The sequence below is a fragment of the Oreochromis aureus genome, linkage group 3 (genome assembly GCF_013358895.1).
Source record: "Oreochromis aureus strain Israel breed Guangdong linkage group 3, ZZ_aureus, whole genome shotgun sequence".
NCBI lineage: Eukaryota > Metazoa > Chordata > Actinopteri > Cichliformes > Cichlidae > Oreochromis > Oreochromis aureus.
In genome coordinates, this window is record NC_052944.1 from 124,001,702 (window position 1) to 124,029,211 (window position 27,510).

Here is a 27,510-nt window from a genome sequence, read left to right on the forward strand (position 1 = left end):
ACAGGATGTACAGCAGCAGTGACGCATGTAGATCTGGGGACCATGTCTTGCAGAATGGGGACACTGTTAAATGTGCTCATCTTAGGGACTTTGGGACTTTGAGTGTCCCAAAGTCCCCCACAGCCAATAAGCAAAGTAAGGTTATTAAAAAAGCCATTATCCAAAACAAACAATGATTGTTGATGCTGAATTAAATAGGCTGCACAGACCTAGGATGGCAAGTAAGGCTCCAGCCAGAAGCTCAGGTCCTGGTGGCTAGCAGAGGGCTTCTGTTAGCACATGCACCAATGTGGTGTAGAGGGCTTCAAGCAACAGCACACTGCCCGATGTAATGCAGATGAGCTTTTTCTAGCAGCACAGGCCCTGGTGCGGTGCAGATGGCCCCAGCCAGCAGCAAAGGCCCTGGGATGGTGCCTGTTGGTCCAGCCGCCAGCACAGGCCCAGGTGTGGTACAGATGGGTTCAGCCGGCAGCACAGGCCCCGGCAGTGTTGCCAACTCCTCAGTAAGGAAAATCGCTATTGGTTGTCCTAAAAGTCGCTAGAAGTCGCTAAATGATGTCATCGCCTAATTTGCATAATTGGTCATGCTAATATAATTGTAAATGTTGTTGGAGAGAGAAATAACATCGTGGAAGAGACATAAAGTGAGTAAAAAACGTCCTAAATGCATTTAGAGTTTATTTAGAACTACAAATTAAATTTCTTTTAGCAATTATTGTTTTTTTTAATGTCACAATTCCAACTCTGCTCCTTTACCCGGGCTTGGACCGGCAAAAGTGACCCGAAATAGGTACTCTGGTGAAGTTACTTTGTGTGTGTGTGTTTATAAGTAGTTTTAAACCTTGTGATCCACAAAACAGCATAAGAGTAAAAGAGTAAAAGAAGAACTGACTGCGTTGCAGCACCCGCTGCTTGTTGAGAGTAAAAGCGCTTTCACGTCTTTTTTTTAGCGACTTTTTTAAGAAAAAAAGTCACTAGGGGGTCTGAAAACTCGCTAAATATAGCGACAAAGTCGCTAAGTTGGCAACACTGGGCCCCGGTGCAGTGAGATGGCCTCAGTAAACAGTACAGGCCCTGGTTAGGCTCAGTTGGTTTATGCTAGCAGCACAGGCCCTGGTGTTGGGCCAACACGTTCTCACTCCCAACTCGTCAAATGTGTGACGCATGGTCAGGCTCCCTCTGCTTCACTTATCGACGCGCAGGGTACCCCCCTCGCGTCGAGAATTGACGTGCAGGGTCCTCCTATTGAATACTGCAGAGCTCCCTAATCGTTGTTTATTGACGACAAGAGATTTCCGCGCAAGAGCCTGTTGTCCGTATATTTATACATTGTAGTGATATGTACTGAACACAATATATTATATAATGTAAACAACTACCTGAGAAACAGCAGATACATTAATTATAGGCCATTACTTTTGTATCATTTATTGCATTTATGGAGGGAGAGGTGTATGCTGGGTAATGGCACAGCTAGCGACCGGCTGACTTTATTCACCCGCTTCGGCTGTTATCAGTCCATACAATGGGCGTTATTAGCAGAAATCAGTCCCATAGATATGGACCATCCACCTGCTAGATTGTTCAGAAGGTTGGTATCATCCATCCAGATGGAGGATCACTGACAGGAGCGTGGGAAGACTCCAGAATCCACTCTGGCTGGAATCCGGTGGATACAGCAGTGTTACAGGTAAGACCATTTAAACGGACAGCATTTATAGATGACTATTAAAAGTCAGCGAGTGTCAATAATGTTAATGTGGTTATGTTAGTAATACAGCGAGTGCTAATATAACAGCTTTAAGATGCATTTGTAGATATTATTACGTGTTTTACCGTCTTTATGGTGCTAGCTTAAAGTTACGGTGTAAACGTTAGCTTATATTGTAGTAAAGCTGTTACTGTTAGTGATGGGTCGGTCGCGAACGAAATGGCTCTTAGAGCCGGGTCTTTGACGTGAACGACGCGAGCCGGCTCCTTATCGCGAGCCGTGGGTTTTTTTCTTTTCTTTCTCTCACCCTCTCTCTCGCACTTTTTTCTCCGCTTCACTCCGCACGCGAGCCAGTGCTTTGCGCTGGGCAGAGGGGCGGTAGTTACAGTCTCAGTAGCAGAGGAACAGAGCGGGAGGGAGAGAGAGAAAGAGAGCCAGGGACAACAACGTCACATTACAAAGGTATAGTAATCATCCACAACTATTTTCAGTTGCAGATGATAAAGGATTCAGCAAGTTTTTTCATGCAGGCCCATATGACAGAGAATATGCATCTTCTTTTTCATATTTTCATTTATATTTAATTGTGCTGTGGTTTGCAGTGTTTTGTGTTTTAAATTTGTTTAAAAGGAAAAACTGAAAAATTAAATAGTTAAAAGTTGAACTGTGACTAGTTGGTTTTTGTATTATATGATTTATTTATTACATTTTATGTGGAGTGAATAATAAAATAAAAGTATATTTACGGTGGCCCCTAGAGACAAAGCAGCACGTACAAACCCTGAAGCACGTACATACTCCAAAACACGTAAAAACTCAGAAGCACGTAAAAACTCCAAAACACATAAAAACTCAGGCTACGTCCACACATACCCGGGTATTTTTGAAAACGGAGATTTTTCTATGCGTTTGCACCTTTCGTCGTAAACGGCGTTTTTGGTCACTGAAAATGGAGATTTCTAAAAATGCCTGTCAGGGTGGATATTTTTGAAAACTCCTTTTTTGCATTTACGCATAGATGAGGAAAATGGAGAAAACGCAGAAGTCAAAGATGTGCACCTTTTATGAGTCCTTGTGTATAAATACACAAACAATATACATATGCTTTCAATTGTGTAATTTAAGTGGTCTAGGTAGCTGTTTTGGAAGTTCAGTTAACGCTAGAAATGTGTTTTAGAGTTTGTACGTGCTTTTTGGAGTTTGTATGTGTCTCTAGGGGCCACTGTATATATTTATATATAAACGTATATAAATAAAACCACTTTTTTTTACATTAGTAATTCCTTTTGTGCATAATTTTATATTATTGTAATAATAAATTAATTAAAGCAACAAAACAACCTGAAGAGCCGGTTCGGAGCCGAAAGAGCCAGCTCTTTTTAGTGAGCCGAGCCGAAAGAGCCGGTTCTCTAAAAAGAGCCGGAAATCCCATCACTAGTTACTGTTTAAACGATGTTAGCACAGAAATATTAGCTTCTGTCATGACTGATGAAGTTACTAGTTAATAAAGTTTCCAGTAAAGTGATTAATCGCAGCCACAGATTGACAGTAAATATCTCGATTAGCTTCAATGCATCTGTAATAAATATGTGCAAGTTTCAGTGCTTCGTTTAAACTGTATGATACTTATACTGACCCAGGGTCAGTGTAAAATACAATCCTAGCTGTGTGAACAAAGCCTGGCTCCTTTAATCCTGCATGACAAACCTCAGGATGCAGGTTATTATTACTCTTTCCTGCTGGCACACCTGTCACACCTGAGAGTCAGCTAGAAACTTACAGTGACGTGGACATCATGCAAAGACTGCCAGACTCTGTAATACTGTAAATGATCAGTGACTCAGGTTAACACTAAACTTTAAACAGTCCCTCTGTGTCTCTGTGTGTGCTGAACATCTAGGATTGAGTCAGGCTGCATTGACTGTGGGACTTTTCTGTGTTAAAAGCAGGTTGAAGACGGCTCAGAAACATTTGAAGATTAAAATTTAGCATTATGGCTGCTGGTGATTTGTAAAGCCTCTACTCAGCTGTATTTTTGTTACTAATTTATGTTTGTTGTTGCTTAACACAGATTTCAGAAGAGCAAAGATGAGCACTGTTGCTTCATCCTTAATAGTTTAAGTGGATTGGAAATCAATAAAATCCAGATTCTTCTTCCACAGAAGTTTCATTTGTCAGTGTGGATCTGCTGAGTCACCTGAAGAACTCATTTCATTCTCCACGATGTTGATTTACAGAAATGTTTCACAGGAACTGATTCCTCCCAAAGGGTGAACTAGTGTGTTTCCATAGATTATCTCTGTATGAATGTACTTCTTAAATGAAGGCTAGTGTTTGTCCTGTTTTGTTCCTCAGGTACAGTACGTGATATTAAGGGCAGGCGGTCATCACTGGGGGAAGACAAGAAGCAGACGTACTTCCAAGAGGGAGCTGCAGTGAGGACACAGCCTGGTCACTGAGGTCAGAGGTCAGAATCTGAAACAGCTCAGGTTTATATTCTAGGGGTTATAAAAAAAAATCAAAATGTATTTATAAAGAAACCTTTAAATAATATTTCAAATAATAGTCATAATTATGATTATTATTAGAAATATCAAACATTTAAGTGGATTTTCTGTCACACGTATTGTCTTAGCCCTGCGATAACTGGCAGCCTGTCTTTGTCCTGTATCAGCTGGGATAGGCTTCATCCTCCCGCAACCCTGAATTGGATACATGAATTATATTGAATTGTATTCCAATTATGTAATCTGATCATTTACAAACTCAAGGTATCCAATCAAAATTTAAGTAATAATGTTAAAAATGGGAAAGCAGAAATAAGTGTGACATGAATGTAAATGTGTGAGCTGACATAGAGGACAGCTACATGTAGTCTGAAAAACCTTTGTCAAGTTTGCAGGTCCATCAGCACGAGACATTCTTACATAGAAGAGTCTGTTAAAGTCTCTAACTCAGTGAAGCATTATTGGTCCCGTCTGTTTGGATAAATATAGTAAGTTGATGTTTGTCCATTTATTGACACACTTTCTTAAGTGCTTATCCAGTTCAGGATCACAGTGGAGCTGCAGCTGGATATGTTCAGTAAAGAAACCTTACAAAAGTTAACATAAACCTGCATCTCTGTACGTTGTTGTCCACAGGATGAGAAAATCAAACTGGAAGACTGTGGAACATGTTAATAAATGTTTGTGTGTTTATGCCTGTGTCTTTCACAGGAGGCGCTGAAAGGTTTCCCTAATAGTTCCTGGTGAATCAAAGCAGAACCATAAAGGTTGCTGGACTGCATGATGGCCTTACCCCTGAGCAGTCATCCTGTTAAAGGAGGAACCAGTTAGAAGCTGTTTTCAAAGTAGCTGAGCAGATTTCATCTCAAGTAAGCGATTAACTGTTTGTTTGTTTGTTCTGCCACTTAAAGAACATTTAAGGACACAGACAGGTCTTTTGAGTGTTTAGTTGAATTAATTCTACTGGCTCTCATGGTCATTTGTGATTATGGACATATTTTTCATGTTCATCAACCATTTAGTAAATTCTATCTATTTAGTAACATCTGTCAGCTATAAAATGTAATATAAATATAAAAATATCTTAATATCTCCTGCCCGTTATATTTTAATGATGTAAGACCAGACGTCTGTTATCGTGTTACATTAGCATTCCTCACATATGAATGAGATGCTGTACAGTACAATCCTACTGACACAGCAGAGGGATAACGACGGCTATTCAACATCGTTACACGACACATTCGAGCTGCATGATGCAGACAAAGTGACTAAATCATCTTTTTGTGGTTTATTGTCTTCAAACCAGCAGACAAAGCCGATGGCAGAAGATGTTTGGAGAAGAACTTCAGGCCGTGGACTGAAAAGGTATTTTTTTCTTGTTATCAAAAGACATTTGGAGTGACGGCTTCTACAACTGTGCTGAAGTAAAGCTTACAGCCTAAGAAGTCACAGTGTTGATATTCAGCACGAAGAGAAAACCTCAGTTGTTTGAATTTATTTACAATCATAGTTTTTGTAACTGACTGTAAACAGCTTTTACAGCTTTGATATTGTTTGACACTCGATATCAGGTGATGGGGTTTAATTTAAAGGTTTCTATGTCCCAATGAGCCATTTACACTGACCAGTGTCAGTTTGACTGTATGTATCCCAGATCATTTTTATTGATCTAGTCATGGCAGACCCCCCCCACCACCACCCCCCCCACCCCCACCCCCCCTTCCTCCCAAGTTAACTGCGAACCAAAAGAACTAGTGGGGCTATTTACACACTCACAACCAGTGTGGGGTAAAAAGAGCCACCAAAAACCTGTCAGCCTGCACAGCTACAGATGTGCTAAAAGCTAAAAGAGTTAGAAGCTCTGCTTATGGAGAAACCTTCTAAGCCTAACAGGGGACAGGTACTCCTGCCCAAATAACATGATATAACCCCACATACAGCCCAGCCATAAAGAGAACCAAGTCATTTGGTTAAAGACAGCATGGGACCAAATGCATGTAACCAGCCTGCACCCACCTGACATTTCTTCCTCCTGAATTAAATGAATGAATGGATGAAAGTTAAATGACTACAAACCTAAAGCCACTAGTTCCCACACTGGAGTTCCCCGACACTGTATTAACTGTACTGAGCTTGTATCAACAGTTGTAACAGGCTAAGCTACGTGAGAGACTGCATTGAGCGATTGTTTCTATCTTAATGGTTTCAGCTCAGATGTTCTGCTTTTTCCTTTCAGTAGATCAAAGCAGCTCGTGCTCTGTCTGCTTCCATTTTGATGGCAAGAAGAAGAAGAAGAAGAAGAAGACTTCAGCGAAGTGGCGTTCATGGTCTCAGTGGACAGTCATGGTCACACACTGCATGTGGTTTTAAAAGCAACATTGTTCACCACAACAATGGAGATGTGTAATATCAGTGCAGCTACGGTTTGTTCTTGAACATCAGTTCTGTTTTCTACTTTGACCACTTAGACCAAAAAAGTGTTGTTTTCAGATTCTTTCTTTTAAACTATAAACAAAGAACAAATACATACAAACATACAGAGCTCAGATATTTTACATATTAGGTAACAAGCCTAAACACAGCAAGCACAGGTGGCGCTGCAGGAAAGATCACGGGGTCATTTAAAGGTCAGAGGTGAGTCTTCTGTGTTCAAAGCTGCATCACTGCCCAGTTTAACAGCAAAGATTAAAAATTAGTCTGATTCAAAGGTTTCAGTCACAGTAGAGAAGCTCGTATTGTGTCTTTTCTCCCAGCTGTTCGTTATCTCGTGTCACTTTTCTGCTCCATATTTCCAGGTGTGTCTGAGGCTCCTTTAAAGGTGGGAAAAGTGAGCTTTAATGGGAAAGGTGGTGACTAATGTGAGGCGGAGGGCAGAAGCTGGAGGTCTGGATCGGATCCACATGAGAGAAAAGCAGGAACAGATTCAGTCCAAGTCATTTCTTTGATTCCAATCAGGACATTGATTGATCATTAGTATCCACATTAAACATTAAGCACTGATTCATCCACCGAGGCTCAAACTGCACAGACACATGAAAACATGATATTTATTATTCAGAAGAGACTGTAGAAGGACAGAGCAACAGCAGAGCAGTCCAGATACACTGATGATCCTCTGTCAGATCCAGAGGGACACACAGGGATGATGCTGGACTCTACATTGTGTCTGACAGTGGAGCTGTTCTCAGAGCAGTTCACGCTGCAGCACTGACAGTCATCTCCACCTCCCAGTAACATGGCCCTGTCAGAGCGTCTCTACACACAAGCTGCTGCTGCTGACGCTGTCCAACCTGCAGAGAGAAGAAGGAAGAGCAGAGGAGATAAACGAGTGTTCCCAGAGACTCTTCATCAGCTGTCAGTCAGTGATGCAGCACATCCAGTATAAAGAGCAGCAGGAACTCCAGTGGTGGGACTGTACTAGGACTAAGGATGGGTACCGGTATCTGGTGCCATTATGGCACCGGTTCTGACATAAATGGTAGTAACCAGACTGAAAAGCAGCACACATTTCGGTGCTTTATTTCGGTGCTTTTTTTTTTCCTGAGATGTGATACACTTCAGATTCTAGCCAATCATTTTACGTCTCCAAGGATAGTAGGCGGGCCCAGGTACGTACGTTCTTTTAGAGCAGAGCTACAGATTAAAAATGCCCAAGGCGAAGCGGTCAAAAGTCTGGCTGTACTTCACAGCAGAAGATACAAACTCAACAGCCTGCAACAAGTGCTTTAAGCTGATACTGTGATACTGTCAAAGGAGGTAACACCTCAAATCTGATGAAACACCTGGCGACGCATAGCGTTTTTTAAAAGCCGAGAAATGCACCGTATTTGAGAGCTTGCTGCGAGACCTCACACCGAGCACATCTACTGCGGGTGTGGTGCCTGTTATCGGACGAACCCGAAGAGTAGTCCTGGCCCCTAGCCCTGCCAGCGTAGCAGAAATGATGACGATGATGATGGCAGCAGCAGCCGTTCTTCTCTGCGTGAGTAGCTTAATGTTGTTCGTGTGTAATTTACGTTGAGTAGGCTAACCACATTATTACATTAATGCATGTAAGATGAACTAGCAAACACCGTCGTAGTTACATGCGGCTGTCTTCTTGTTTGATGGCAGATACTCCCTTCACCCTGGCCAAAAAGGCTAAAATGACCAAAGAAAAAGTGGAAAACAGTTAAACATGAGAGGTTTTTGGACAAAGTTTGTGTTTTTTCCATTGTTTAAGCACTGCTTCCAGCCAAGAGTGATACCATATGTGCCCTATAGCTGCAGAAAAGGCTAACATTGTTATCTTTTTACAAAAAACAGCTAAACATGAGAGGTTTTTGGACAAAGTTTGTGTTCTCCATTCTTTAAGCACTGGCTCGAGCACCGTTTAAGCACCGGCACCGTTTCAAAAGTACCGGTTTGGTACTGGTATCGGATAAAACCTAAACGATACCCATCCCTAACTAGGACTCATTGTTGCTTCACTTTTTCTAATGTTTGGATTTTTATTGAAGTTGATGAAAATGTTTTTCACTCCTAGTTTTAGTTTGGACTTTCATTCATTAGAAGAACCTTGGTGTGTCCACTCTGAGCTCTGTAGGAACCCCAACAACAAGCCCAACAATCCAGATGTTCCAGCTGTTAACTGGAGGAATTCCATCCAAACATCTGCGCTCACTAAATTCTTGCAGTCATTGGTCTTCTTGCTGCTTTGTTCAGAGAGCTGATTGGCTGTTGACAGTGTTTGATTAGAGCGTGTCAGCTGTTACTATGGTGACCATAAAGGTGACAAAAAGGCAGAAACAGGAAGTGTTTGTGTCCAATCCTCAAGCTTGTCACCATTCTCCTCTCACAGCTTCACTGAGAAGCTGCAGCTTTACAGGATCTTTGTTTCATACTGACTGTGTTTAGTACAATACTGCTGACAGCACCACCCACTCACTCCAACACTCTACTGACCACAGATACTCCAGTCTGTAGCCTGGACTCTTCTTAAAATCACACAGCTGCTTCACATCTGGATCCTTCAGATTGTTCAGGCTCAGGTCCAGCCATTTCAGATGGGAGGGGTTGGACTTCAGCGCTGCTGCCAGATAATCACAGCTGATCTTTGACAAGCAACAGTAACCCAATCTGTATCAAGAACAAAAGCTGTAAGTTTATTAGACAAAGAGTGTGTTAGAAATCATTCAGTGTTTCATCATCTGTTCAGAGCTGAAGAAGGTTCAGAATGTAGAAGTTTAGAAAATGGAAACTCCAAACAGCTGAAGCCAACAGGAAGCAGCTTCAAACAGGAAACTGTGCAGAGTTTGTGACTATGGCCGTTTCTCAATTCTCAAGTACACGACTACGTACTCGTGTTCTCGGCGAGTCTGTACTCGCCGAGAACACGAGCACGGACTCATGATTTGTACAATTGGAACACCAGCGTACGTGATGATGTCACAGGTCCGGAGTTTTTACTGCCGACATTTAGAAGTGATCTAAGTGACTTATATATCATTTTTAACCGCAGTAGTGAAACCTCTAATAATAAAAATAGTGTACATGTACATACGTGTATATACCTTAATAAAAACAAGCAGGTGAGATGTTAGAACGCTTTTATTTTTATTTTACTGGACATTTAATACAATAGACAGCTGCTGGGGTTTCTTTAACCTGACTAGCAAAAAGACAGCGGGGGGGGGGGGTTGAAAACGATGTGTCAGGAGTCCGCTGTTCTGGACAAAATGCATTCTGGGATATTTAGCTGTACCAAGTCCACACAAGTCACCACCGATGCATGCTCGATAAAACGGGCGGAGCGAGAACACATCCGGGACTTTTTCGCGTTCTCGGCTTGATGCGTACTTTGAATTGGAACAGTACTTGGTCTCCGACTGATGACGTATCACGAGTACACGAGAACGCAAGTACGCACATGTACGCATATTGAGAAAGGCCCTATATGTCCTGATGCAGCCAGTTTGATTTTGGAGATTTGAATCTCTGTTCTGTGACTAAGTCCTTGAATCATTTCTTCTGGTTTGTTGAACAACACTAAGTATTGGACATGTGTTGTGGCTCCATTAGGGGAGCTTCTAAATGTGATGTGATGGCCCCTCTGGGTCTGTCAGGTCACAGGACTGAAGAGAGCTCAAACTGAGCACACAGTTGTTCTAGTCTGTGGCAGAACAAGGACAAAAGATGAATGTGATGCTGAATCAGCAGAAGACTTGGAGTCAATTGATTCCAGCTTTGATATCATTGATTTTAATGTAGATCTTTGTGATTTTAGGAAAGGGCTGGTAGCTCTGACAGTCTCACTGATGAGGTGTTTGTGTGGAATATCTCTTAGTGGGATCAAAGAGAGAAAAAGCCCTGGTCCTGATGCTGTGGGAGTCAAATGATTGAAGTATCCTATGGCACTCATTGATGATGGTCCTGTGGCCCCACCACCTGCACCTCTTTTTAAAGGAACTAACTGTAATCTGAAGCTTCAAATGGAACTAAGACTTCCTCCAGTAGGTGGCAGTGTATGATAAGAAAGTGTTATTGTAGCTGGCCTGTAGTCAGAAACAGGAAGATGCAGGATTTGAGCTGAAATGGGGAAAAGTGGTTGGCACTAGTGCCTTAAAGCAAGAAGGTTGTAGGTTGAAGCTTGTTGGCCTTTCTGTGGAGGTTGGATGTTCTCCCACAGTCCAATGAAATGCTGCTTAGGTTCATTGGTGCTTCTAAATTGGCTGTAGGTGTGGATGTGAGAGAGTGCTTCTCTGTTGGCCCTGTGATGGACTGCTCACCTGTGCATGTGGACCACACCTCTTGCCCTATGACAGCTAGGGCACAGGCTGCAGCCCTGTGAGCCTAAACTGAATGAACAGTTAGGAAAATGATTCATAGATGGCCTGAAATCCCCCAGTTAGCAGTTTGGTAGATAACTATGACATGCTAATCACATCCAGCAGCTGTATTCTACCTGTAAGCGGATCCCTGCTGAGCCAAAGCACTTTTTCAGATACAAATTACAGCCTTTAATAGAAACCTATTGGTCATCATGTTATTAGGCTGCTGTTAGCTTAATTACACAGAAAATTGATAGAAACTAACAGAGTTCATAAAAAATAAAGAGAAATGTGCTGATTTAAAGCCATGGAAGTGCTTCAGATTAGTGATGGTAAATCCGATTCTTTTTACTGAATCAAGTTTGAATGAGTCACTCACCAAAATGAATCGGTTTTTTTTTAGTAATTTCAGTTGCCAAGAGAGTGCAAAAAATTTACATTTTCACTCAAACTTAATTTTTTTCTCTTTTCATGTATATCCTACTGCTAAGATGAGTCACTGAAAAAGAAAAACAACTATTTTTATAGAAGAAAAAAGATAAAAAATATTAAGATTTCTAAAGGGGACATTAATTTAATTTATTTTTATTTTATTAGTATTTTTCTCAAATGTGTCAAATATATATTTTCTCATCTAAACGTCCACTGAGCCGTGAGCCAGGGGGCAGTAATGTGCCTTAACATTAGTTGCCAACCAAGAAGAAGAATAAGCTGTGAGCCAGGAGGGAGGGGGTGAGTGAGTGAGTGATTCGTTTATGCTACGATTCAGCGCAGGAAAGGAGGGGGTGAGTAACTCAAATGTGCCGTTAACATGTTAGCAGAGCAATGCTACTGTGAACTGAGGAGCTATTGTCTTGATGTGAGCTTTTATTCAGGGTTTTTTTTCTTCCAGTTCAGAGCAGAAATGTTTCTGTTAAGAAACTGGCTGTTGTTTTTTCCCCCAAAATTTTAATTATAAGCTAGATATATTTCTACTAATGAAATTAGTTTGCTAATAGCAACAGGGATGAGTCAGTGAATGAGTCAGTTGGGCTTGTAAATCATGAATCACAAGTCAGTAAAGTGATTCTGGACTATTGAATGATTCGTTCATGTTTCGCATATTACTACTTCAGATGATCTCTGTCCACTTATGTCCATTCATGTAATGCAGCTTTGATCTTCACAGTCCGCTTTATGAAACTCATTCTAACCCTGAATGGCCATGGGGCGATCATGGCTCAAGAGTTGGGAGTTCGCCTTGTAATTGGAAGGTTGCCGGGGCTCGAGTTGACAATTGACAGTCTCGATCATTGTGTCTTTGGGCAAGAAACTTCACCCGTTGCCTACTGGTGGTGGTCAGAGGGCCCGGTGGCGCCAGTGTCTGGCAGCCTCGCCTCTGTCAGTGCGCCCCAGGGCGTCTGTGGCTACAATGTAGCTTGCCACCACCAGTGTGCCAATGTGTGTGTGAATGGGTGGATGACTGGATGTGTAAAGCGCTTTGGGGTCCTTAGGGACTAGTAAAGCGCTATACAAATAAATACAGGCCATTTACCATTTATCTTAACGTCAGAGTGTTCCTCCTTCTCTTTTCCCATCATTCATTCTGGCAGTGGAGGAGATTTAGATGTTGGACTGTGTTTTGGATGATGTGTGTATGTTTTGTGTTGGACTTTAGCAAAATATACACACACAACACAAAAGCAAACGGCCATTTTGATTTGGATTTCAGTGTCGGACAGACTTTAAGATGGAATGAAGAGTTTTAGAGTTTAACAGTGAATTATCCAGTGGAGGATTTTTCTTCTTCTTCAAAGGTTTGAAATGTGAACATTGTTCCGGTATAGTCAATGGACTGAACCAGAGAAAAAGAAAACAGATTTTACCATGAAGATCCTCAGTGTGTATCAGTATAATATCAGCCTGATGTCTGCAGTTTAGTGTCAGCACAACTTTCACATCATATTAATCTCAGCACAACTAAAACATGCTGACTGACCTCAGAGTTTCAAGTCCACATCCTGGACTCTCCAGAAAACCACACAGCTGCTTCACTCCTGAATCCTGCAGCTTGTTCCAGCTCACGTCCAGCTCTCTCAGATGAGAGGGGTTGGACTTCAGCGCTGCTGCCAGATAATCACAGCTGACCTCTGACAAACTACAGTCCTCCAATCTGTATAAAGAGTGAATAATGTAAGTTTATTAGACAAATGTGTGTTAGAAATCATTCAGTGTTTCATCATCTGTTCAGAGCTGAAGAAGGTTCAGAATGCAGAAGTTTAGAAAATGGAAACTCCAAACAGCTGAAGCCAACAGGAAGCAGCTTCAAACAAACACAACAAGAGAAAAAACTCTGAATTTTTCCCCATCTTCTGCTCTGTAAAACTTGACGCACATCACTAACCAGGGCAGACGCCTATGACCTATGACTGTCCAACACTGTCTCTGTAAAGACAGCGCACGTCACAGATGTTACACTGGATTCAACGTCCCAGTGTTTCCTGTCTTGTTGGAATTGTTCTACAGCTGCCTAACAGCACATGTTTCAGCAGCAAATTTCCTGCCTTTATTTTTGCGCTGATGCAAATGTGTGCTAACAGCTATGAGTTTGTTCTTCAACAGTTGATGTCACCTGAACAACGTGTGAACTTTGGACCCAGATTTGTAACACAATTCAATGCAGCAAAGCATCCAACCTGAAAAGGAAACAGAGACGGTTTGCCTTCAAAGTAAAAGATGCTCCTTCTGACCACAGTATCAAAGAAAGTCTACAGTATAAAATAGAAAAGACCGAAAAAAGTTTTGGCTTGTTTTTAAATTGGTCAGTGTCAGGAGAATTATTCTAAAACACTTCTTCAGTTGAGAATCAGAGAGGAGAAACACACACTGCAGTTAGTTACTTGCAAGCAAGGGCAGCCACAGAACTCGCACAGAAGTGCGGGCTCTGAGACTCGCGCCGTGCCACTGCCCTGTTCTTTATTTATACATCAGTGGGTGTTTGTTCTTTACATTGGAATGTGGATGTTTAGGTGTGTGTGTGTGTGTGTGTGTGTGTGTGTGTGTGTGTGTGATAACCGACTTCCTAACCTGCTGGCCTGGAAGTCCAGCAGTTCATCTAAACAAAATGCACTTAGAGTAAAACAGACATAGATACGTTTTATCCTGCCATAAAACAATAAAAGAAGGTACGACCTCTCCCATGCTCCCAGGATGTGGGTGTGAAAACCAGAACACTCTGGAATCACACAAGCTTCGTAGGATGAGACATTCTTTCAGGATCAACTACATACTTCTAAACACAAATGATTACATGCAGCATTCTACCATAAGTAACCCTATATAATTAAAAGATAATACTGACATTATATTTAACATTCTATTAACAGTCAGAAATGAAACTACACCAAGCTCAAATGTCTGACAGACATTTAATCCCATTTTAGTTTGGCCTCATCCTGGGCTGGATTATCCAACAAACACTGACCACAGGCCCAGGGGCCACGCACAGCTGGGCTCCATCCAAGAGACAAACCAACACAATAATAAAGAGCACCATTTGATTTTCTTACATTTTAGCTATCCCAGCTGGACTTTTGTCAAAGCTGGAAAGGCACCTAAAGAAAGCTCCAGTCGATCCAGGAGAGAAGGACAACCGCTGCCCAAGTGAAAACCTGTAGTGATCCCATATGTGTCAGGAGTATCGGAGCAGTTGAGACGTATTTTTTCTAAACACAGAGTCTCTGTGGCTTTTTAACCCCAAAACACAAAAAACTGGTCCACCCCAAGGATCGGGTCCCCCGACACAAACAGAGTAACATAGTGTACGCTGTTAAGTGCCAGGAGGATTGCCAGGATTTATACATCGGGGAAACCAAACAACCTCTGGCTAAGATGATGGCACAACACAGAAGAGCTACCTCGTCAGGCCAGGACTCTCCAGTCTATTTACACCTACAGGCCAGTGGACACTTTCAAGGATGAGGATGTTCACATCCTGGACAGGGAGGAACGCTGGTTTGAGCGGAGTCAAGGAGCCCATTTACGTGAAAAGGGAAAGCCCCAACTCTCTGTGAATGGTACTCATAGCCATTGATCGGTGGTCTTTGATCAGTGGGTTTTGGTCAGTGGTTGTTGATCAATGGTCATGAGAATTTGCATAATTATGATTAAGGAACTGACCTCCCAGCCCATTGTTCCTTCAGTGGGCTGGTTTCAGTCATTATGCAAATGTACTGTTTAGAAGGTTTGGGGAAACCTGCAGTCAGCCGAGACTGAAGAAGTCACTTGGATGAGTGACAAAACGTTTCTCCCACAAAACGCTACGTCCAGATGAACAGATTCAACTTTTGGAGATGAGCATATATAAGTTTTCTGATGTGACGGGTAGAATAAAGTGTTGGTGTTACAGCCTTTCTCCCCTCTGCTGCCAAGGCTTTTAGTCTCTCCCAAACTCAGCTACAGGACTTCCAAATGAATGAAAGCAGCAGAAGTGGCTTTACAAATAAAAGAGGAAGAGGAGAAGAAGAGGAGAGGGAGGCCACCCTGACCATCACTCCAGCTGAAAACATCACACTTCCAACATTAAAGTTGGTGAGAAAATGTTGTGCAGGATGAACTGCTGGCTAATCTGGAGGCTGTAGCAGCAGCTCACAGTCACAGTGGATTTTCACTCATAAAAAAGCTCTGGCTGCTTCAGTTCTCATTTCATATAAGAGACTTTAAAGCTTCAGTGAAGCTGGACTGTGATGCTTCCTCTCCATATTCCAGTGAGGCCTCCATAATGATTTCATCTGTTCTGTACACACACTGTGTATGTCTAATTATTGAGGAAGGAAAAGAAGCCGAGCATTCAAATCCAGTTGGCGATGGTCCATCACACATTTGTGCCCAGGGCTCTGTAAGCTGAACATCCAGTCGTGGCCACATGGAGCCATCATAGAATTAGTGTCAACAATAAAATAGGCAGTGATGTTTCCAGATGTGATTCAGAACATAATGACATTAAAATGATGGGATTACATGGAACTGGCAGATCCTGGTTCAGGCTGCAGTCTGCAGTGATGTCAGCCATCATGTCCCACCTTCACTGGAGGCCATCTTTGGCTTTATTGTCAAACTCTACTCTGATTGGCTGGCCTGGAATCCCTGTTACCCATAATGCAACAGGCATCAGACACGGGCAGAAAGAGTCTGAGATTTTTTACAGTTCTTATGTTTTTAATAATATTGAGCCAAAGTGAGAGAAAAAGGAGCTTTATGGAAGCAATAAATGTGACGAATGAGCCATTACATTTACACCTGAATCACAACACTCACAACACTCCAGCAGGCGCAGCCATCGGCCATCAGCTGTGCAACACTCACACAAATATATCAACTGAGTTTAATATTTAGGCACTTACATCATTTATGTGCTTCAGTGCTTCTTACATTTTACCGCCAACACGTTTAAAAGGAGCAGGTTTTACTTTGAAGGTCAGTTGTCTCTGTTTCCTGTTTTCATTTTTCACATTGTTCAGGCAGAATTGAGTGTTGAAGAATAAATTCACACGTCAATAAACATTTTTATCAGCACAAGCAGGACAATGAAAGCAGGAAATACCCTTAAACTGCTATTTCTAATTCTACAACTTCAACAACTTCACATGAATTATGCTTCACACACAGACCCACAGTCTCTGATTGCTCTGAAATCTCACTGACAGCCAATAGAAATAAAGAAAAGTCCAGACTGACAGTCTCTGTGGGGTTAGGAAGTGAACTGCTAATGCTGCGTTCAAGCGCATCACAAACTATTGGAATTGGATCCAACTTTGTGAAGCAGATTTCTTATCAACTGCTAAACATTTCTCATTTCCTCATGAACTGTATTAAACTCTGTAAATGAACTGAGAACTATTTCTACATTTGAAACTATGGATTAATTTCCCCATTCCTTCTGTACATTAGTGTATAAATGAATGTTAGACTGGGCTCCATGGAAACACTTGGACTGGTCTCAGCTGCCTTCTTTCTGTAGTTATTCCAACAGAGTCCTTTCTCTTCTCCAGCTTTTGTTTGAAATCTTCTCATAGAGCCTGAACCCTGCTTTGTTGTCATGGTTGGGCCTATCATCAGATCTTCAAAAGCCTGATTCACATCCCTCACACGCTCTACAGCCTCATCAGTACTGAATTCATCTTCACTGACTGATGGAGCACAACATGAACCTGTGGAGGCTGAAAAAAAGTCCTGTCAAACATCTCCCCGTTACCACTCCACCTCTGTCAGCCTTAAAATGAACCCTGCTCAAGTTTTTCACTTCTATTTGGAACCAAAAGGAAAAACTGTTGTTCAGTCATTTGGAAAGACACATTTCTGATAGCACTCAAACTTCTCCACATTTGTCTTCAGACACACCCTGAACATTTAGGAACTAATGAAAGTTTCAAACATCAATCAAAGATCTGAAATATAGAAAAACAACAACAGCTGCAGTCAGTGAACTCACCTCAGAGTCTCCAATCGACAGTTTGGACTCTCCAGTCCAGCACACAGAAGCTTCACTGCTGAATCCTGCAGCTTGTTTTCACTCATGTCCAGCACTGTCAGATGGGAGGAGTTGGACTTCAGAGCTGTGGCCACAACTTCACAGTGAGTCTCTGAGAGCCAACACTTAATCAGTCTGTGATATAGAAAATATAAAATGTGTTATATTAAAAGCAGAAAATCTGCATTGCTTAGAGAGATTGGTATCAGAGGACAGGCACAACGGCAGGCTATAAGAGAATTAGCTAACACTGGTGAGAGGACCAGTCACTGGCTATGGCTAAAAAGGGCTGACATCAGTTTGGCAGCTAAGGCAGTCACCTAACCGCGATAAACATGCCACTGAATGTATATGAAGACAAAACAGAATGAGGTCATAATCTGTTGAACATCTGCTCCTCACATCTGTGCTTCAGAGCTCCTCTTACTGTGTTTGACATGACACAATGATTCAGTCTCTCTCAGACCTGCAGACTTTAGGCTTCCATAATGTCCACAGTCAGTGAGATCTGATCCAGAGTCAGAGTGAAGACATACATTTGGACTGTTTCCTGTTTTGAATCTGACTCCAGAACAATTTGAATGAGTTCAGCTCAGTGAAGAGTTCCATCTGGGAAAGATGATCTCTGTTTGCCACCTGTTGCTGTTAGATACGACTGTCCACGTCCACACGCAGGAAAAATCTGCTGACTGTTACCAAACGGAGCAAAAGTCTCATCACTGGACAATAATAATTAATGAACTCAGAGCTGCTGATATCATATCTGATTTCAGGGGAACTAAACAAATAAATTCTTCTTCTTGATGCATTCTCAATCATCCAGGAAAGTAAATCTCCAAAAGTTGATTCTGTTCATAGCGTTTTGTGGGAGAAACGTTTCATCACTCATCCAAGTGACTTCTTCAGTCTCAGCTGACTGCAGGTTTCCCCAATCTTATAAACAGTACATTTGCATAATGACTGAAACCAGCCCACTGAAGGAACAATGGGCTGGGAGATCAGTTCCTTAATCTTAATTATGCACATTTTTATGACCATTGATCAACAACCACTGACCAAAACCCACTGATCAAAGACCACTGATCAATGACCATAAATAACACCCATCTCGCCCCTGTGGGCGGTTTATCCTTCAAGCTCGGGTCCTCTACCAGAGGCCTGGGAGCTTGAGGGTCCTGCGCAGTATCTTAGCTGTTCCCAGGACTGCGCTCTTCTGGACAGAGATCTCCGATGTTGTTCCCGGGATCTGCTGGAGCCACTCGCCTAGCTTGGGAGTCACCGCACCTAGTGCTCCGATTACCACGGGGACCACCATTACCTTCACCCTCCACATCCTCTCGAGCTCTTCTCTGAGCCCTTGGTATTTCTCCAGCTTCTCGTGTTCCTTCTTCGTGATATTGCTGTCATTCGGAACCGCTACATCGATCACTACAGCCGGCTTCTTCTGTTTGTCTACCACCACTATGTCCGGTTGGTTAGCCACCACCATTTTGTCCGTCTGTATCTGGAAGTCCCACAGGATCTTAGCTCAGTCATTCTCCATCACCCTTGGGGCATCTCCCATTTTGACCTCGGGACTTCCAGGTTATACTCGGCACAGATGTTCCTGTACACTATGCCGGCCACTTGGTTATGGCGTTCCATGTATGCCTTGCCTGCTAGCATCTTGCACCCTGCTGTTATGTGCTGGATTGTCTCTGGGGCATCTTTACACAGCCTGCACCTGGGGTCTTGCCTGGTGTGATAGACCCCAGCCTCTATGGATCTTGTACTCAGAGCTTGTTCTTGTGCTGCCATGATTAGTGCCTCTGTGCTGTCTTTCAGTCCAGCTTTGTCCAGCCACTGGTAGGATTTCTGGATATCAGCCACCTCCTCTATCTGCCGGTGGTACATACCGTGCAGGGGCCTGTCCTTCCATGATGGTTCCTCGCCTTCATCCTCTTTCTTGGGTTTCTGCTGCCTGAGGTATTCACTGAGCACGCTGTCAGTTGGGGCCATCTTCGTGATGTATTCATGGATGTTTCTTGTCTCATCATGGACTGTGGTGCTGACACTCACCAGTCCCCGGCACCCTTCCTTCCGCTTAGCGTACAGCTTCAGGGTGCTCGACTTGGGGTGAAACCCTTCATGCATGGTCAGGAGCTTTCTTGTCTTTATGTCAGTGGCTTCTATCTCCTCCCTTGGCCAGCCTATTACCCCAGCAGGGTACCTGATCACGGGCAGGGCGTAGGTGTTGATGGCCCGGATCTTGTTCTTACCGTTCAGCTGACTCCTCAGGACTTGCCTGACCCTCTGCAGGTACTTGGTGGTTGCAGCTTTCCTAGCGGACTCTTCATGGTTCCCATTCGCCTGCGGGATCCCCAGGTACTTGTAACTGTCCTCTATGTCTGCAATGTTGCCTTCTGGTAGTTCAATCCCCTCAGTTCTGACTACCTTCCCTCTCTTTGTTACCATCCGACTACACTTCTCCAGTCCGAATGACATTCCAATGTCATAGCTGTATATCCTGGTAGTTTGGATCAGTGAATTGATGTCTCGTTCACTCTTGGCATACAGCTTGATGTCATCCATGTACAGGAGGTGGCTGACAACCGCTCCGTTCCGTAGTCGGTATCCGTAGCCAGTCTTGTTAATGATCTCACTGAGGGGGTTCAGGCATATGCAGAACAGCAGTGGGGACAAAGCATCTCCTTGGTAGATCCCACACTTGATGGTGACTTGTGCTATGGGCTTGGAGTTGGCCTCTATTGTTGTACGCCACATCCCCATTGAGTTCCTGATGAAGGCTCTTTGGGTCCTGTTGATCTTGTACAAGGCATTCTAGGCATTCCAGTATCCAGGTGTGGGGCATTGAGTCATAGGCCTTCTTGTAATCAATCCAGGCTGTGCACAGGTTGGTCAGTCTGGTCTTGCAGTCTCGGCTGACTGTTCTGTCTAACAGTAGCTGGTGTTTTGCGCCTCTGGTATTCTTGCCAATCCCTTTCTGTGTCCCGCTCATGTATTGACCCATGTGCCTGTTCATCTTAGCCGATATGATGCCTGACAGGAGCTTCCATGTAGTACTGAGGCAGGTTATTGGTCGGTAGTTGGATGGGACCGGTCCCTTCTTGGGGTCCTTGAGGATCAGGACCGTCCGACCTTCGGTTAGCCATTCCGGGTGTCTCTCGTTAACTAGCAGCTGGTTCATTTGTGCTGCCAGACGCCGTGGAGTGCAGTCAGCTTCTTCAGCCAGTAGGCGTGAACCATGTCGGGCCCTGGTGCTGTCCAACTCTTCATACTGGAGACCCTTTCTTGGATGTCTGCCACTGTGATGGTTACTGGACCCTGTTCAGGGAGGTCGCTATGGTCTGCCCTCAGATCCACTAGCCACTGAGCATTGCCGTTATGGGTTGCGTCCTTCTCCCATATGCTCTTCCAGTATTGCTCCGTCTCCAGCCTTGGTGGTGCTGTTCTCTTATTGTTCCCTTGCCACTGAGAGTACACCTTTGCTGGTTCTGTGGAGAACAGCTGGTTTATTCTCCTGCCTTCTATCTCTCTGGTGTACCTCCTCAAGCGGCTGGCCAAGGCTGTGAGTCTTTGCTTGGCAGTTTCCAATTCAATTCAATTCAATTCAATTCAATTTTATTTATATAGCGCCAAATCACAACAAAAGTCGCCTCAAGGCGCTTTATATTGTACAGTAGATAGCACAATAATAAATACAGAGAAAAACCCAACAATCATATGACCCCTATGAGCAAGCACTTTGGCGACAGTGGGAAGGAAAAACTCCCTTTAACAGGAAGAAACCTCCGGCAGAACCAGGCTCAGGGAGGCGGCCATCTGCTGCGACCGGTTGGGGTGAAAGAAGGAAAACAGGATGAAAGACATGCTGTGGAAGAGAGACAGAGATTAATAACAGATATGATTCGATGCAGAGGTCTATTAGCACATAGTGAGTGAGAAAGGTGACTGGAAGGGAAAAACTCAATGCATCATGGGAATCCCCGGCAGCCTACGTCTATTGCAGCATAACTAAGGGAGGATTCAGGGTCACCTGGTCCAGCCCTAACTATATGCTTTAGCAAAAAGGAAAGTTTTAAGCCTAATCTTGAAAGTAGAGATAGTGTCTGTCTCCGAATCCAAACTGGAAGTTGGTTCCACAGAAGAGGGGCCTGAAAACTGAAGGCTCTGCCTCCCATTCTACTTTTAAATACTCTAGGAACAACAAGTAGGCCTGCAGTGCAAGAGCGAAGTGCTCTAATAGGGTGATATGGTACTACAAGGTCATTAAGATAAGATGGGGCCTGATTATTTAAGACCTTGTATGTGAGGAGCAGGATTTTGAATTCAATTCTGGATTTAACAGGAAGCCAATGAAGGGAAGCCAAAACAGGAGAAATATGCTCTCTCTTTCTAGTCCCTGTCAGTACTCTTGCTGCAGCATTTTGGATTAGCTGAAGGCTTTTCAGCGAGTTTTTAGGACATCCTGATAATAAAGAATTACAGTAGTCCAGCCTGGAAGTAATAAATGCATGAACTAGTTTTTCAGCATCACTCTGAGACAGGATATTTCTAATTTTAGAGATGTTGCGCTAAATGGAAGAAAGCAGTCTTACATATTTGTTTAATATGTGCGTTGAAGGACATGTCCTGGTCAAAAATGACTCCAAGGTTTCTCACAGCATTACTGGAGGCCAAGGTAATGCCATCCAGAGTAAGAATCTGCTTAGATACCATATTTCTAAGATTTTCAGGGCCGAGTACAATAACCTCAGTTTTATCTGAATTAAGAAGCAGAAAGTTAGCGGCCATCCAGGTCTTTATGTCTTTAAGACATTCCTGCAGTTTAACTAATTGGTCTGTGTTACCTGGCTTCATGGATAGATAGAGCTGCGTGTCATCTGCATAGCAGTGAAAATTTATGCTATGTCTTCTAATGATGCTGCCTAAGGGAAGCATGTATAATGTAAATAGAATTGGTCCTAGCACTGAACCCTGTGGAACACCATAATTGACCTTAGTGTGTGAAGAGGACTCTCCATTTACATGTACAAATTGGAGTCTATTAGATAGATATGATACAAACCACTGCAGTGCAGTACCTGTAATACCTACAGCATGTTCTAATCGCTCTAATAGGATATTATGGTCAACAGTATCGAATGCAGCACTGAGGTCTAGCAGGACAAGCACAGAGATGAGTCCACTGTCAGAGGCCATAAGAAGATCATTTGTAACCTTCACTAAAGCTGTTTCTGTGCTGTGCTGAGCTCTGAAACCTGACTGAAAACGCTTCAAATAAGCCATTCCTCTGCAGATGATCAGTTAGCTGTTTGACAACTACTCTTTCAAGGATTTTTGATATGAAAGGAAGGTTGGAGATTGGTCTATAATTAGCTAAGACAGCTGGGTCTAGAGATGGCTTTTTAAGTAAAGGTTTAACTACAGCCACCTTGAAGGCCTGTGGTACATAGCCGATTATTAGAGATAGGTTGATCATATTTAAGATTGAAGCATTAATTAATGGCAGGACCTCTTTGAGCAGTTTTGTAGGAATGGGGTCTAAAAGACACGTTGATGGTTTGGAGGAATTAATTATTGAAGTTAACTCAGAAAGATCAATTGGAGAAAAGAGTCTAACTTAACATTGATGGTACTAAAAGTAGCTGTAGATAATGTTACATCTGTGGGATGATTATTGGTAATTTTTCTCTAATGATAAAAATTTTATTTGTGAAGAAGTTCATGAAGTCATTACTAGTTAACGTTAAAGGGATTGTTGGCTCAGTAGAGCTCTGACTTTTGTCAGCCTGGCTACAGTGCTGAAGAGAAACCTGGGGTTGTTCTTATTTTCTTCAATCAGTGACGAATAGTAAGATGTTCTGGCTTTATGGAGGGCTTTCTTATAAAGCAGCAAACTATTTCTCCAGGCTAAATGATGATCCTCTAAATTTGTGACACGCCATTTCCTCTCCAGCTTACGAGTTATCTGCTTTAGGCTACGTGTTTGAGAATTATACCACGGAGTCAGGGACTTTGGATTTGAGGCCTTAGTTTTCACAGGAGCTACAGTATCCAGAGTCGTACGTAGTGAGGAGGTAAAATTATTAACAAGATAATCGACCTCTGTTGGAGTAGCGTTCAGATAGCTGCTCTGCTCTATGTTGGTACAGGGCCTCAGGTATGGACAGCTTGCTGTATTTCTCATGCACCTTCTTTGTCGCGCCTTTCTGCAACTCCGTTAGTTGTATAACCTCCCTCCGTGCTACTTTGATCTTGCCCTCTAGCCTCCTTCTCCATGGAGGGTACTGCCCCTTGTGGCTGTTCAACTTGTAGCCAAGCATCTCACTGATCACTGTCGCCGTATTGTAGATCAGCTTGTTAGTGTCGGTAATCGTGGTTGTAGGTATCGTCCGTAGTGCTGCATTAACATCATCTAGCAGACCTTCTGAGGGTACTTCACGTAATCTTGGTAACCGCCACGGGGATCCAGGTTTCAAGCTTGGCCATGATCCTATCTTTCAGGTCAGTTCCTCTCGCACTCAACGACCCTTCTCCTATCGCACTTGGGGCTATGTACCCAATCTCGGGTGGGGGTGATGATATCTCCCCCCTGACCTGGCGTCCTGACTCCTCCTTGCCGTAGCATTTGTGTTGTACCTCATCAATCTTCTACTGTGAGAGCAGTCCCTTCTTTCGAATGTTGGAACACTGAGCTACTAGTTGTTTCGCCGTCATTGTGGATGTTGGGTATCGAAGAATCCATAGGTCCCCTATATATATATATATATAAATATATATATATTTATACATATATATATATAAAATCTCACCTGGATCACCTGTTGAGAGAAAAAAAGAGAAAAGAAGCACAAAAAAGAGCAATATAATAAAAACAACACCATCGCGATAATCTATGTGTATATAACAGTAAATACTAAATGTTGAATATTATTCTGCAGCATGTGAGATCGACAGCGCACAGGGTGCTTTGAGGTAGGGTTAGGGTTAGGTTTCTTTGTGTAAAGATCTGCTAGAGGGTGTTGGGAGCCATAGCCCCGTCCTCCACGGCATGAAGCAGGTATGGAGGAGATCCAGGCTCGAGACATGCAGAGACATCTACAGACCCCCAGAGCGTGAGAGTCCAAGGAAGTCTCAGACAAGGCTCACAAAGAGTCAGAAAGAATGTGAATACTTAGTTTTGTGGCTGTGGCGCATTTTGTATAGCTTCTTTTCTTTGTTTAGTAGCTTTCTGCCTTCACCTGAGGGTGTGCCCTAAGCATGTGACTTCAGGTCTCCATAATTGGAGTTTATTTAAAGATAAATAAGATGATTTCATATATTGCTCGCAGATCATGCACTAGACGATATGTTGCAGTATTAGCCTGCTTCAACACTTAAACAAAACATCACTCTTTGTTTTATTATTATTATTATTATTATTATCCCGTCTCAAAACAGAAAATGAAATTGTAGTTGTTCTTGGCTGAGAAACACAAAACCTCTTTTTTTTTTTTCTTTCAAAACAAGAACCTAAGTTTTAATCTCTCAGCCTTGTCACATAAAACAAAACAGATAACCCAGCTCTCAGCTGGCTCTGGACTTATCATCATCAAGGACACATGGTGAGAGCTACTTCAGAAGTTACAGTACTCATCACTCAAGCAACATTTCAAAAAAACAAAAACAAAACTAAGCACACTGCACAGAGAACAACAACAAGACATAACTGAAGATGTTGTTCTTGTTTGTTCTCCTTGAATTTTAGAATAAAGTTATTACATCTGCATTAGTAAATCATATGCCTAATCATTATGTGCCACTGTGATCCACAAGTATGATCACAGATTTATTCATTTTTCAAACCAACAAAACAAAAAACAAAGACAAAAAAACAAATTGCCGATGGCATGAAGGCTTTAGATATAAACTAATATACTATTGTATATTAGTAGTAAAGTAGTGTATTGTAATATACTATTGCTGTTATTTAAAAAAAAAAGGAAGAATAAAACAATAATAATATTAATAATGACATACTATTAATAAGAAGAGGCACCTCAGTCAGTTATGATGTGAGGTGGAAGATTGTTAAAAGTACTCCGATTCAAGCTTAAGGTTTGCTCAAACTCAGTACAATGATATATGAGATGAAGATAATAAGGAAAATACCTAATCTAATCAAGTGCATAGAGACACTTGACCTGGTTGTAAACCTGTCATCCTAGATGAGACTTTGTTGAGATGAAGAGCAAACCTATACTAACAAATAATAAGTCAAGCCCTGAATACAACAGCTAAAGCTACAGGTTTGAGACAACACAACAGTGCACTGGCTGCTGATTCTATTTTTAGACGGTGTGTGTGTGAGAATGCAAATGAGGAGCGGTGACGCGCATGCGGAGTGTTGCTTTCGGCGTAGAGTCTTATTGAGCTTTATAACTATTGTTTGCAAATATTGCTAAATGCCTGTGACTGAGATACTGGTTTTACTCACTACAATAGTATAAATAGAGTGTGAATTCATTACTGTGAATGTATAGTAATTGACTGAATTTTGATAGATGTATATATCTTGAGCCATAAAGGCTGGTGTGTTTTATTTTTAGTTATGTGTGTGTGGTGAGAAGCTGTGAGGATGATGAGAGGTTTCAGTTTTTTCTTTTCTTTTTTGACTTGCTCTTTCTGATTATGGAAGGCATGTCCAAGATACTCGTATGAAAGCGTATTTTGAGTGATTTTAACTGTGTGAATGCTGTCAGTATTTGATTTGAGTGACTCTGCGTGATTTGTCTGAGTGACTGAAAAAGGGGGGAGTTTGAGAGAAAAGGCAGTGTGTGTGAGACGATTTATGGCGTCTGAAAGAGGTTAGAATATTTAAAATTGTGTATGAAATATATTTCTTTTGGGATGTAAAGTAGGATGTTTTAAAGTTTGAAAGTGCTTTTAATTCAAGAAATCCATGAGTGATGTTATGAGAGGTTGAGTTTATTTTTCTGATCGAAAACACAAAATGAAAACACACATACACAAATTGTTACATGTGAGATTATTATTGAAATGAATCAGAAGTGAGATAGTTTGAATTTAGAACTCAGTGATAAGATGCATGAATTAAACCTTATTGTAACAAATACTTGCAATGAAGAAAGCAGCTTACACTCAATTAATATGAACGCAAAGCCTTGGTGCCATAGGCAATTTGTTTTTGTTTTTGTTTGTTTTGTAAGTTTGGAAAACAAATTTGTGATCATACTTGTGGATCACAGTGACATATAATGATTAGGCACATGATTTAACAATGACGAGTTTTAGAGCTGTGAGTTATGAGCTTTAAGCAATGCAAAGTTTTTCCTTAACTTAAAAGTTTGAAATATGTAAGATGTATGAATTCTTTGAGAAATAGGAATTGCCTAAAATGCCCTAAGTCAAAATGTAGTGTTGCATCTACAAAGAAGAAAGCAGAAGAAGCATTCATTAACTTGAAACTGGCATTACAGACAAATACAGTTTTGGCTTTGTCTGATTATGATAAGCCTTTCTACTTACATGTAGATGGACGTGCAGGCCTGTGCAGCCGCAGCAGAAGCAGTAAGAAAGTCAACTGACATTGCTTTAGGGCACAATTTAATCATCAGAATACCCAAAATAATATGATTTGATGACTTGTGAAGGTAAACCGATACTCCCCAAGTCCCTGTGCAGAACAGCAGCATTAGTGACACATGGGGTGACCCATGTGTCCTCGAGGGATAGTCCAGGTCCTTAATACACACTTTTATACTCTAGTGATTATATAGACGTATTCTCAAAATGGCCAGAGATTTATCCAGTGGAAAAAGCAGATGCAATCTCAGTTGCAAAATGTTTATGCAATCATTCTGGCCTGAATGGCCTGAGTGCATAGGCCTAGTAGTAAAAATGTGGATGAAATTAATACAAGGCTCTCAAAACTGACATTATTTGAGGTTGTTCATGGGAGACCTTTTC

General features: G+C 42.2%; 1 protein-coding gene and 1 long non-coding RNA gene across 4 annotated transcripts in view; one reads left to right on the top strand and one right to left on the bottom strand.

The window, feature by feature from the left end:
* Window positions 1-1,626: 1,626 nt before the first annotated feature.
* LOC120438026 lies at window positions 1,627-6,493 on the top strand. 3 transcript variants are annotated; one of them, XR_005611600.1, is made up of 6 exons: window positions 1,627-1,690; window positions 3,874-3,981; window positions 4,067-4,178; window positions 4,930-5,087; window positions 5,528-5,586; window positions 6,458-6,493. It is a non-coding gene; the product is annotated as an uncharacterized LOC120438026 (long non-coding RNA). The 3 variants fall into 3 exon arrangements; XR_005611601.1 differs by having other exon boundaries at window positions 6,461-6,479; XR_005611602.1 differs by having other exon boundaries at window positions 5,531-5,586; window positions 6,461-6,479.
* A 958-nt stretch (window positions 6,494-7,451) lies between these two features.
* Window positions 7,452-27,510, bottom strand: part of LOC116327351 (ribonuclease inhibitor-like) — a 28,179-nt gene continuing 8,120 nt past the window's right edge. The window contains exons 2-5 of the mRNA XM_039608496.1: window positions 17,500-17,673; window positions 13,009-13,182; window positions 9,166-9,339; window positions 7,452-7,511 (exon numbers count right to left, since the gene is read on the bottom strand). Of these exons, the coding sequence (XP_039464430.1) occupies window positions 7,466-7,511; window positions 9,166-9,339; window positions 13,009-13,182; window positions 17,500-17,585 (480 nt within the window). The 5' untranslated portion in view covers window positions 17,586-17,673 and the 3' untranslated portion in view covers window positions 7,452-7,465. The remainder of the gene's footprint in view (window positions 7,512-9,165; window positions 9,340-13,008; window positions 13,183-17,499; window positions 17,674-27,510) is intronic.